At 52.4% G+C, this 12,957-nt stretch overlaps 1 protein-coding gene across 1 annotated transcript; it reads right to left on the bottom strand.

The window, feature by feature from the left end:
* Nucleotides 1–1,351: 1,351 nt before the first annotated feature.
* TMUB1 (transmembrane and ubiquitin like domain containing 1) lies at nucleotides 1,352–4,284 on the bottom strand. Its single transcript, XM_072652215.1, has 3 exons — nucleotides 4,188–4,284; nucleotides 2,585–2,997; nucleotides 1,352–2,129 (listed from the first exon to the last, which is right to left on the bottom strand). Exons 2-3 carry the CDS (start codon nucleotides 2,968–2,970, stop codon nucleotides 1,778–1,780), a joined length of 738 nt encoding a protein of 245 aa, XP_072508316.1. The 5' UTR covers nucleotides 2,971–2,997; nucleotides 4,188–4,284; the 3' UTR covers nucleotides 1,352–1,777.
* Nucleotides 4,285–12,957: the final 8,673 nt, after the last annotated feature.

The raw sequence follows: 12,957 nt of genomic DNA, 5'->3' as shown, positions 1-12,957 counted from the left end.
CAGGAATGATTCTTGGAGGGGGTTTACTTTAGACCACTGATCTAAGGCATTCATTCAGCTGGGAAACCTAGGTAGGCAGTGGTGAGGATATCCTAGGCCAGGGTTTGGACTTGCTGTGCCATTTAATTGTGTGACCTTGGGCAAATGCCATCTTTTAGTTTGGAAAGTGTGTTATAAGGATAAAATGACTTATTGGACATGTGAGAGTAACCCCCAAAATTCAAAAGCATTTTATCACTTGATAATTTTCACTATAAACCCATTTGAACCTCACAGCAACCCTCTAGGATAGGCAAGACAGACGCTGCTATCACCATTCTATAGATTCTACCCCAGGCTCGTAGAAGGGTCAGATCATCTGGGTCTAAAGGAGGCGCAGGATTGCAATCCACCAGATGAGGACACCGGCCTCACAGCGGGGAGCCTGCCCCTCTTACTGACTGGTGGTCTCGATGGCTTGAGATCTAAAGATGACCCAGTTCTGCCCCCTTGTTTTAGAGGAGTAAATTGAAGGGAACTGACCGACGTGACAGGTCATAAATTAGCAGCCCGGGCTTGAACTCACTTGGCCAAACCGCTGCTTTTTCAGAGCTCGGCCCCACATTCTCTCCGCCCTGCCCTGTCCATCCACGTTTACAGCACAGCCTTCGGGCTCAGTCAGAGCTGGCAGGGACCCAGGAAGAAATGGAGGCCTAGAGTGCAGAGGTAGTTAGCCTGGGGTTCCCACCGGGCCGTAATGGAGGGGCCCGGGCTGAAGTCGCGCTTCTCCCCGGCCCCGCCCATCCCCGTGGAGATGGGGGTGGGGGGTGGGGAAGGGACACCCCAGCGGTCAGAGTGGGACGAGCCTGCTTCCTCCCGCCCCTCCCCGACTTCCCGGGCACTGCAGAGACGCGCCCGCATCCGCCCCTCGTCCCGCGCCGGGCCGTCATAGGCCAGCTGCCGCCCGGTCCGCCATCTTCCCGGCGGCCAATCGCAGCCGGATGCCCCGCCCTCCCAGGACGTGTTTCCCGTCTGCCCCAGCGTGTCCAGGGCTGCTGGCACCGCCCGCAAAGGCGGCCCGAGAGCTGCGCGCGGGGCGGGGGAGGGGCGGGGCCGACCTTGCTGTCCGCCCCCTGCCGCCGCGCTGCCCCGCCCCCTGCCGCCGGGGCCGCAGCAGCAGAGCAAGAGCTTCTCTGCAGATAGCGCGTCCCTCACAACAGCCCTGTGAGGTAGGCAGCGCGGCTAGGCTCACGCCCACACAGTTTTGGGGGATAGACCCGGGACCCGGGGCCCGCCCCCGGGGACTCCGCTGCTCCGCGCAGGCCCCTCCCTTGTCCAGGTCACGCGCACGCACGCACACAGCCCGCTGCGCTGGGAATTCACATTTTTGTTTAATAGAAGTCTATGCAAAGAACCAGAGCGGCGGCACGGTCCTGTCCTGCGAGCCCGGCAGGCGCTCTGGGGGTCATTGGCAACTCTCACGGCGCATGGGCAGGCTGCGCGTTGGAGGGGCCCAAAGGCTTGGGCACGCCCTGCACCCCCAGGCAGGGGCAGCAGCGGCCCGGCGGCGAGGCCGCTCTCAGCGGGGGGTGGGCGCCCGCGGTCCCGGGGCCCAGCCGGGAGCAGTGCTGGTCACATGGGGAGGGCTCCGAGGGCCCTCGCAGCTCTCGGTGCAGAGCCGGACTCCAGGGCAGGGGAAAGAGGCACGGCCGAGCGGCGGGCCGGGGCAGGCAGCAGCCCCCGCCGTGCCTCGGAGACAGGGATCCGGGGTGGCTGCGGCCCTGGGCCCGGGCAGGCACTAGCGGCGGTACATTGCGAAGGCCAGGAGACTGACCAGCAGGGTGAGGCCGGCCAGGCCCAGGGTGGCGGTTGGGGGAAAGAAGGGTCGGTACTGGATCTGGCAGTACCAAAGCAGCGTCAGCATGAGAAGCAGCAGCGGGAGCAGCAGGTTGCCCACTCCCAACCCCGAGGGGCCGGTCTCTGACCCCGGTGGGCAGCCGAGGTGTTGGGGACCTGCTCTGGCGGCCACGTGGCAGTGGAGAACGCAGTTGGGGGGGAGGTGAAGTGAGCCCAGTGTCTGGGCATCGTCTCCTAGAAGCTGCCCTTGGTAGATGAGTCGAACTTGGTGTTCCTGGCCTGGAAACTGGGTCCTGAGGAGAGAGGGACCTGGGTAAGAGAGCAGGTCTCAGCCAATCCTAGTCCTACGCCTTGTGGCAACAGTTCCCGCCCCCCTTCCACTGCCCTTCTCCATCCCATTAGCCCGCAGTCCATCAGAGAGGAGAGGCAGCCCGGTATAGCGCTACAGTTAGGAGATCTGGGCTTGCCTCCAATTCCTCTACTAATTAGGCAGGCTCAGAGGTGTCAAACCAGCGACCTCCAACCAGGTTAAATGTAACTGGAAAGTGTTTAACAAAATAAATAAAAATACAATGCCCCAGAGATGTGAATTTGTGGTTTTTTAAGTCAGTTAGTCCCTGCAGGGGTCTGCTTCTGAGTTTGATACCACTGAACTGAGATGACCTCTGAGCTTCTATATCCGACTCCAACCCATTCTCTCAGCATCTCCTTCCCTGCCTTTCCCATTTCTCTCCCCACCCCTACTCACCTTTTCAAGGAGCCAATGGTATCGTGGGGCCAGGCTCTAGCCACCTGCTCAGAGTCGTTGAGGAACTTCAGCCTAAGCACCAAGGGTCCTGGCTGAGAGCTGGGGGGTGGTGTTTCTGGGGATACCGTGCCAGGCTCTGACTGTAAGCTTGGTAGCCGGTGTCTCAGTGTGGGGGCCTCAGATCCCGAAGCATCCTGGCTGTTGCTGACTGTGGATACTGCAACCTCTCTGGACTGTGGTGGGGAGGGGGTCCCTGAGTCCTGGGGCAGCAGATCACTTTGTTCTGAGGTGTGTGTAGAGATCCAGGCCAGGCCCAGCACCAGGAGACAGAGGAGTGCCCCGAAAAGGACAGTCACCTCGTCCCCCACCCCCTCAATCAGGGCCATGGCACCCGCCTAGGCCAGGCTACTGAGCTATGAGGACATAAAGAGACCAGTGAGATCTTGGCCTATTAAAACCCCCTTATTTCACTAGTCTTCTATTCCCCACTCTAGTCCAGCTTCACAACAGCCCTCAACTCTTGAATTCCAGCTGCCCTCCTTTGTCTCCTAAAGTCCCCAAACCTACTTCTCTATTCCTCATCTCTAAAATCCAAATCCCACCTTGTGGTACCTCAACACTGCTGTCTTCTAAAGCCTCTGTCTTCTAAACCTGCTCTTTTATCACCAAACCCCAAATTCCACCTTTGGACCTCCCAACTGGTCTTCTGAAGCCCCCCCACTTTATTCAATTACAACACCCCCACAATCAATCAAACTCTAACTCCTAACTTATTCAACTTCTCTGCATCTTAAAGCCTCCAAACCCACTTCTACATGCCCCTCCCTACTACAATATTAATTCTACTCTTTTGTTCGCTAAAAGCCTCTAAATTTGATTCCATATACCACTCCCATCAACTGAAAATCCCATTTCTTGGGACCTCAACCCCATCTCTAGACAGTTTCTCCCCCATCACTAAACTCCAAATCCCATCCCTTAGAACCTCAATTCTGTCTCCTAAAACCCCTCCCCCAACTTACACAACTTTCCAAACCCCAAGTCCACCTTCTTGAACCTTAATTCATATCTTCTCAACGCTTGTCGCGCCCCCATCACTACATAATTCCTCCCTCCATCATCCCTTGAGACCGTAAATTCAAGTCTCCTAAAGGCACCCCCCACCCCCATCGCCACACAATTCCTTCCATCATCAAAACCCAAGTCCCCTCCCTTGGGACCCAATTCATGTCTCCTAAACACCCCCCCATTCATCTCTACACCACTCCTTTCACCCCCAAACCCCAAGTCCCATCCTATGGAACCTCGCTTCCTATCTTTTTAGAGAACCCACTACCCCCTTTCACCAAGCCCCAAATCCACCCTATGGGTATTTTTTTTCTTCTCTGTTTCCTAGAGCCCCCAAATTCACCTGTCCGGTCCTATCCTCTCCCCGCCCTCCCCCATCACCAAGCCCGGGACCCGGGATCCCCTTGGGAAGCTCCCTCCACCCCAAAAGACACCCTCAAAATTAAAAGGTTTGCAGGAGGCTGTGGGAAAACCTGGGGCCGCAGTTGAGGTGGGGAGAATAGGACTGGCAGGGGTCCCAGTGCCCTCGACTCACCGCGCAGCTGGTCCATCTCCATGTCGGACACCCCAGTACTTCCGGGAGCGCGGCGCCGAGGTCGCTCCTACCTGTCCACCCGCCCCCCCCCCGCCCCGCACAGACCAGCCCCGAGCATTATGGGACTTGTAGTCCCGAGGATGCCACTCGGCCCCGCCCCCTCATCGCCTAACTGTCCCGGAAACGTTCCCGGGCTTGGGACCAGAAAGAGTAGGAGAAGATGGGGAAGGTCAGGAAAGGGAGTACCCTTTCTCTGGGTTTCTTCAGCCCAAGTAACCCTGGCCAGCTGCAAGGCAGGGTCAAAGCTGGAAGGGGTCATCTGTCCTTTTGGCGTGTGCAGTCTGATGAAGACTGGCGACCCCTTCTGAGGTAAATGTTTTTAAGTGCATAAAGTAAAACTCAGAATTAAAAAGAACATAAATTATGTTGAAATGTAATTACCCTGATATTTTTTAAGCCACTTCAAGGACTCCGCTTTAAGAACCCTAATAACATTTAACGTCCTTATTTTGTGGATGAGGAAAGTGAAACCCATAGAGGGGGTACAGGGATTTGCCTAATATCGCACTAAGTAGCAGGTTGCCTCATTCCGAATTCACTTCTCTTTTCACAGAAAGTGACTTGCCAGAGAAACTAACCCAGTCAAATACCATCACCAGTTGTTTTTTAATAGAAACCTGGTACCAAGAATCTGAGATGAGCCCCAGAACTGTGCCCGTCTTGATACCTATCCAACTTTGAGGGGCGTCTAGTTCCCACACCTACAACTTCCCCTTTCCAATTTCTTTGGTTTCAAATTCATTTTTCCCTGTGCTTCCGGGACCTCACCCCTGTATTACAACTTATAATAAGAAGGTCTTAGTTTTAATCTCATTCTCCATTCCCCAGCTATGTGAACTTGGCAAACTCTTATGTGAGTAGTAGTTTTATCTTCTGTAAAATGGAAATAATAATTACACGACTCACCTTGCAGACTTTTAGTTAGGAAAGCATTTTGTAAACCTTACAAAGCTACATAACTCTAAATCAAAGCACCATATGAATACGTTATGTTTAGTTATCTTGCAAGATATTTTAGAATAAGAGAATTTTAGAACTAAAAGGGAATTTATAGATCATCTAGTCCCATTCCTTCAATCCTACGGCAGAGGACCGGAGGCCTAGAAAAGTAATTTGGATTGTCCAAGCCCACGCAGCTAATCAATGACAAAAATGAAACTTGAACTCACATCTCCCAGGGAGCTACTAGGTGCTGACTGGCTAGCAACTAGTTCCAAGGGTAACCCCACAGGGACTTTGGAGCAACCCTTGGGCACACTAGGAGAAAAGTTAATGGCTCAAAGCAGCTCGACTTTGGGAACAAGAGACGGCAGAAGATTGAAGATATATCTTCTACCACAAAAAGCCTGCCTGTAACATCACAGGTCTGACTAGTAGGAATTCCTTATTTTGGAAGTTCCAGATCAGAAGAATAGATTTTAAGGATTTCCAGGGAACAGAAGAGGCATCTCCAGCAGAGGAAAAGGATGGGGAGGAAAATTATAGATGGTTTTCTGGATCTACATGAGCTGAACACAAGCCAAAATAAAGGAGGAAAGGGGCTTGGAGAAAAGGAAAACGAACAGACATACATTATGGTAGGTCCTCTTGAACAGGACTGGCAAAGGCAAAGAGAGTGTATAGTAACATTTATTGTCCCTGGTTGATTTCTTTGTATAGTATGCAACCCTGCTTAGTTATATTCCAGTTAATTCTTTCTATCCTATAAATCAATCAAGTATTTATTAACAGACTACCATGTGTTAAGCACTACCTTGGGGATGTAAGAACAAAGAATTAAATAATAGGAGGCTAGGGTGATGGAGAATACAACACATTGACTCCTGAGGTGTGATGCTCTGGAGATATTTCAATCAATATTTTTTAAAAATTAAACACAGAAGTGTTAGGTGTTGGGGACACAAAGACAATACTGTTAGAACCAGAACTGAGAAACTACTGGGCTTGGGGTGGGGGGCAGAACCAGGCCATGATAGAATATACCAGTAATGAATGTATGAGTGCATGATGACGTCAAGCCTTGGCCCTGCTACTGTCTGAGAATAAAAAGCCAGATTTAGGCAAGACAGCTTTCTATTTATTAAGCGCCTACTATGTGCCAGTCCTTGTACTTGTGCACTAAGCTTGGCCTGGACGCTGGTCCCTCCTCTCTCAGCCAGTCAGAGCCCAGGCACTGCCCACCGGAGACCTGGCATGTCGGGTCACTCCAGGGCCGTGAGGGGCTGACCCTGGAGGGCAAGGAGGCACCTGGGCAGTCAGTCCGTGACCACTCAGTGAAGAAAGTAAACCAAGGGGGAGGCGCCGTCTCCCAGGCTCGAGGCAAGGGGCGAGGCGCAGCGTTGGAGCAGATTTCCTGGGGAGCCCGGGGGAGGGGCAGAGGAGGAAGGGCTCCGGAGGCCGAGAGAAGCTCGGGGCACGCAGGGGTGGGAGCGGAGGCGGACGCGGACACCGAGGCGGCGGGCAGCGCGCGCCGAGGAGGGGGAGGGGACGGGGCGGGGGCGGCCGCAAGGGGGGCTAGGGCTGCGTGTGCCGGTGCCGGCGGGGGCGGCGGTGCGTGCGCATGACGCGGGGGGAGGGCCCGGGCGGCGCGCTCCCGGTCCCGTTGTTGTTGCCGCTGCCGCTGCCGCTGGCTGCTGGGGGGAAGCGGCGGCGGGCGGCGGGCTCGTGGCTCCGGGGGGCGCCCGGGAAGCGGCGGCCACAGCGTCTGCAGCAGCCGCGGCGGCGCGTCCGGCTCTCCGGCTCCATGCGCTAGCCCCGCACCTCCGGCTCCGCGGTCCCGGCCCCTGCTAGACCCCGACCCCCGCCGCCGCCGCAGCAGCGCCGCCCCCGCCCCGGCCCGGCCCCCGCGGCTCCCGAGCCATGAACTTCCAGGCGGGCGGGGGGCAGAGCCCGCAGCAGCAGCAGAGCCTGGCGGCCTCGGGGGCTGGCGGCGGGGGCGGTGGGGGCGGTGGGCAGTTCGGCGGCGCGGGGCCCGGGGCTGGGGGCGCCGGCGGCCCCTCCCAGCAGCTGGCCGGAGGGCCCCCCCAGCAGTTCGCGCTGTCCAACTCGGCGGCCATCCGGGCCGAGATCCAGCGCTTTGAGTCGGTGCACCCCAACATCTACGCCATCTACGACCTGATCGAGCGCATCGAGGACTTGGGGCTGCAGAACCAGATCCGAGAGCACGTCATCTCCATCGAGGGTAAGCCGGGCGCGGGGACGCCGCGGGCTGCGGGGCCGGAGGGGCCCGGGGCACTCCAGCCGCCATCCGAAGGGGGCCCGGGGCCGGACGTGGCCAGCGGCCGTCCGCGGGCTCCTTGGGGCCCAGCCACGCCGTTTCCCGTCTGAGGGCTTTGCAGGGCTGGGGTCTAGGCCGTGTAGCTTCCGCTCGGGCTGGGGTCCGAGCCACGTTCCCCTGGGGCCCCGGTTCAGGCCGCCCCGTCTGCAGACTGCGGACGCTGCCTCGCGCTGCCTCGGGCCCGGGGTGGAGGGCGCGAGAGCCGAACCCCCGAGATTGAATGGGGAGGGGGAGGGTCGAGTTTGACCGGTGAAAGGGCCGGGGGGAGGGGGCCGAGCATCCAGAACTGGAGGCGCGGGAGGTGGGGCCGCTCCGGTGGAGGCGTCTGGGCAGCTGCTCCGTCCTTCCCTGGGGGCTGGGGATCCGGAGCCTCCCTGGTAATGGCAGCTTTCCCGGGCCGGGCCCCTCCCGGCCCCAGAGGCTGGCGCTCGCCCCCGGCTCTCTTCTCCTCCCCTCACCCTTCGCACCCCCCCACGCCGCGGCGGGGGAGCTGCGGGCCCGGGCCTGGCGCGTGGTTCGGCGCCGGGGGCCGCGTGGGCGCGGGCCCGTTATTCCACGCCCTCCAGTCCCCACCCGTGCTCTGCAGAACCGCCTGCTCAGATCCATGCGGCTGCTTCCTGGGGAGCCGCCCCTGGGGCATTAGAAGGAGTGGGGAGGAGGTATCTGGGAGGGGGCTGGGTTGCGCCCCACCCCAGGGCTTTTACCCTCACTCCCTGGACCTCAGGATCTTTTTTCAGGACGGAACCCCCCCTCCGCCCCCCAAGAGTGGGAGGCCGTTTGTGAACTTTGGCCTTTCCAGCCGTCCCCCAGTTCTTAGCCCCTGGACCTCAGATCTTTGGCAGAGGCCCAGAGGAACTCAGTGGCACCCTAACCTTTGAGCACCAGGAGGGAGTGGGTGGAATGAGACTTGGGCCGGCTGCCTGCCTCCCCAGGGTCCGCATCTTGGTGGGACGGGAGAGGTTCCTGCCTCCCTGTGAGCTGCAGGGCTGGGTGTCTGAGGACTTGTAGGGACCTAGGGGAAACACAAAATCAGGAAGTCGTTGTCACCGTGGGGAGTATACCCTGGTAGGTCGAGTCTGGGTCCGGACTTGGCCTGCACTCCTTACATCCATCCTCATCCCGCCCAGCCCTTCTCACCTGCCTGAACTCCACCCACTGCCGGAGAGGGTAGTAAAAGCTGGAGTGGTAGGGCTGGGATGTGACTTACTATAAATGAGGCAGTCTGACTTATTTCCCTCCTGGTTCCCCTTTTCCCATACCTCCTCAATCCTTTCCTCCCAAGGCAGAATTCTCTGTGAACTAATTAAGTAATACAGTGGCAGAAAAAATCTCATTAACATGGATCTGAGTCAGTGGCCTGAATCATCGTTGTAGCTGTACCACTGGGTTTTATCCCCATGCTTTAGAGTATGGCATTTCTGTGGACTCTGGAAGCATTCAGCTGAGGAGGGCATGGTAAAATCCCCCTCCTGTAAATGTGAAGGGGAGGAAGGAGAGAGAGAATTCCATGCTATCTCTTCTAGTTGGAATAGGGAAGAGAAAGTCTAAAGCACTGGGAGATTCTCTGGGATTACCTAACCCCTAACCTCCGCTCCATGGAGCATGAAGAGACATAGTATTAACAGGAGAGTCCCTAGGACAGGTAAGAAAGGAAGCAGCTGGTATAGATAACATTCCTGAAAGTGTGAAGAAAGACCTTGTTAGGTTCAGGAGAATACTCAGTAAGTACTGGGGATAATGATAAACCACTCTTCTATCTTAAGAGACTGATGATATTGATACAGATTCTGCAAAATCTGGGTTTTGGGATCTTTGTCCCCTTGTAGTCAGAGGCAACTGTACCTGGGAGACCCGTGGATATTTCACTACTATTTTAAAATTGAGTAAGATGGGAAAAGAATCAGCCTTTGGAAAATGTTCCTTCAGTTTTCTCATTACTTTTCAGAAATAACCACTTCCGCTTGTGTTCCAAGACACTTTTGTGTCTTCTTTAAGTTACTACATGCAGTCCTTTTTGTCTCCACTTCCATGATCTTGATATTTCTCATATGTAGTTTATCTCTGTTTCCATATTTTCCTTTGAACTGTTAGGTGCTCCCTTCCCCCCCCCCATTTTCTTGCCCTCCCTCTCAGCCCTTCCTTTTTTTCATCCATCCTCAGTACAGTGCTTAAAGGCCCCTTCCATCTACCCTGCCTCTGTGGTCATAATCTTCCCTTAATTATTTCCTGTCCTGTGAGTGAAGTCCCTGCTTCTATTACTCCAATTTTGTTTCGTCTCCAGTTTCTCTCTTGCCCATCACTTTTGCTATAGACTTGAGGATTTTTTTTTTCGGTATTTTGTTTCTTCTCCAATCTTAGCCCTGCCTCTCCTGGAAATGACAGCTTCTTTCCACTGTCAAACTGTTTTGCTTCTGCCCAGTAAAATGGTCTCCTTGCCCCTTTCTCTCTTCCTTTCTTCCTGCCCTTTCACTTAGAACTTTTTCCTAATGGTATTTGAGGTAGATTTCCTAATTCATCATTATCTCCCCCCCCCAAAAGAACCCTACCCTCTAATAATGACACCACCTTACACACACACACACACACACACACACACACACACACACACACACAAAAGCACACTAAAGTAGCATCAAAAGACTTTGATTCTCAGCTCTGCTGATTACCTTGTAACCTTGGATAAGTCAGCTAGACTTCCTGAGCCTTAGCTTTCTGTAAAATGGGCATAATAGTGTACTCCTTTACAAGGCAAATGAGAGAACGCATGTAAAGCAGTACGTATGATACGTTGTTCGTTATTTTGGATCATTCATCTTCTGTTTCCTAGACTCTCAACTCCTTGAAGGAAAGAGTGACATTTTCTCTATTCCCCAAAAGGTTTTCCAGTTAGCACCATTTGGTTGATTATGGTGAATTATTGATCCCATCCCATCCCAGAGAAAGGAGACAGTTAGTGGCTGAGAATTCCATCTGATGGCTAAGGAAATGGAACAGTAGAATTGCCCTACCTCACCCATTTGCTCTGAGCATTCATCCCCAGGGCCCACAGGTAGAATGTGGTACCATTTTCAGTCCATACACATCATGAACCAAAGACTTTAGATGCTAAGAGGAAGAAAATTTCAGTAAAACTGCCTTTTAAAAATGCATGTATTTTTATTTATTTCATAAAATATCTTCCAATTTCTTATAAAAAAATTTTAACATTCATTTTTTTAAATTTTAAGTTCCAAAATCTCTCCCTCCTACTTGAGAAGGCAAGCAACAGGATATTGATTATATATATGAAGTAAGACAAGTCGTAGCAGCAAGACCATCCTTGACTATAAGGGGAAACTCCATACTAGGTCAAGAGCTCCCATGCTTAGTTCCCTTAAATCCTTCTTTCACTCTGATTTTTTTTTAACTAGGTAGTCCGATGCTAGCAGTTGTGAAATGTACCTGTATAATACCAGGAGATCTTTGGCTCTTCTCCCCAGCCCCCAGTTCACCTGGTGAAGGTGCTAGATCCTTTGGATTATCCATCCCCAATAACTTCCATCCATTTCAGTTCCCTGGTTCAGGCCTTTTGTTACCTCCTGTCTAGACTCTTGTAATTGCCTTCTAATTGAATACCCACACCCCCATTCTTTCTCCTCTCCGATTCATTCTCCACACTGTTGCAGTCTTAATACCTAGGTATGATTGTGGCTTCCTTTTGCCTGCTGAATAAAATACAAACTGCATAACCTGGTATTCAGAACCTTCTACAACGTCAATCCAGTTTACCTTCCCAATTTTATTTAATTCACTGTCCTTTCCAAGCATTCTCTGCATCAGCCAAAATGTTCTTCACCTTGTCCTGCCATCTTCCATTTATCTCTGCCGTTGCCAGGGCAGGTCACCTACACATCTATTTATCGAAATCCTCTCCCTTAGAGGCGCAATTCACATGTCATTTCTTCTTTGAACTCTGGGTTTTTCTTGTATATAGACTTCCCACCAAGAAATCAGATGTGCAGAGAAGAGACCAAGTAGGGTGACCCCTCCTTGCTCATCAGAAAGTTTAGTGGGAGGGGAAAATATTTGTAATTAACCTTCTTTCCCAGGTTTGAAGAAAGGATGGGACCCCAGAGGAATAGCTAATGCTATATTTATAGTCATGACAATATAGATAATACTTTTAACTTAGATGTTAGTGATATTGTGGAGTATGTAGTGCTAATGCCTTGATTTTTAAAAATAAGGAAACTGTGGCTCAGTTTGAAGGTATCTCAGGTATCAGAGCTGGGGCTTGAACCTGTGTCTGAATTCAGTATTCTTTCTACTACACCATGCTGCCAGAGAAATTGCCCACGCCAGGGTTCTGAGGGAATAGAGGAGAATATTGGATGTAAAGTTAGAGGCCTGGACTTGAATCTTTAGTCAGATTAAAAGACTTGGAAGGTCCCTTCAGACTGTTAATTTCTCTTGTCTCTATAAATGCTGCCTTAAAGGGTGCCAGGCTCTTCAGGGCTAGGCTGTGGCCCTACAAGCCTAGAGTCTCAAATATAGCACCACCTCAAATAAGATGCCATACATATATTTTCTTTTTGTACATATTTTTAAAACATTTATTGATACAGTATCAGCTTTTTTCATACCACAATGAGTATCACCCTCCATCTAAGACTTTGCCCTTTCCCTTTTGTAACAGAAAGTCAAGCAAAATTAACATTCAGCACCCATCTCTAGCAAGAGAAGGAAAATGCATTTCAATATATATTTCCTGAAACCAAGATTTGTCATTTCATTTGATCTGAGTTTAGCTAACTCTTAATATCATTTCTTTTATACATGATCATAGTCTGCCAGAGATATTTGAGTCTTCTTTCTTCTACTTACTGACAGTCCAGAGAAGACCCTCCTGCCCCATTCTTCCATATGGGTAATCGACCAATGAGTCCCTGCCATATGCTTATGACAGTTCTGGAAACTAGAGGCCACAAGAAAAGTATGATGTAGGCCCTGCTTTCATAACAAAGCTTACAGATCACTGAGGAGACAGGAAAGATGTGTGGAACAATTAAGAAACCAACATAAGACTGTCCAGTAATGAATAAGACCGTCCAGTAAGTAATGAAGTGCTGAAAACAGTGGTTCCATTGATAAATGCTGCAGCAGCTGAGAAGGGATCGATTTGTTTTCTGCTAGGAGTAGTCAGGGAAGACTTCATGAAGGAAGTAAGGCATTGACTCAGCCTTGGCATTCAAATGAGATTTGTGTGAGCAGAGGCTTTCCACACTGGAAGGGAAGCTTTGAATAAAGGTACAGACACAGGAACAAACGTAACAGATGTAGGTCAGCGTAGTTGGAGTGATCAAAAGGTATCTATCGGAATCTTGGAGAATAAGGTCTGATAGGACTGGCCAGTTATAGTGGACTCTATGAGCTGGGCAGAAGATTTTTAGACTT

The sequence above is a fragment of the Notamacropus eugenii genome, chromosome 3, assembly GCF_028372415.1.
Source record: "Notamacropus eugenii isolate mMacEug1 chromosome 3, mMacEug1.pri_v2, whole genome shotgun sequence".
NCBI lineage: Eukaryota > Metazoa > Chordata > Mammalia > Diprotodontia > Macropodidae > Notamacropus > Notamacropus eugenii.
The sequence above is the reverse complement of the archived record's forward strand: the minus strand, read 5'-3'. Positions and strand labels throughout refer to the sequence as shown.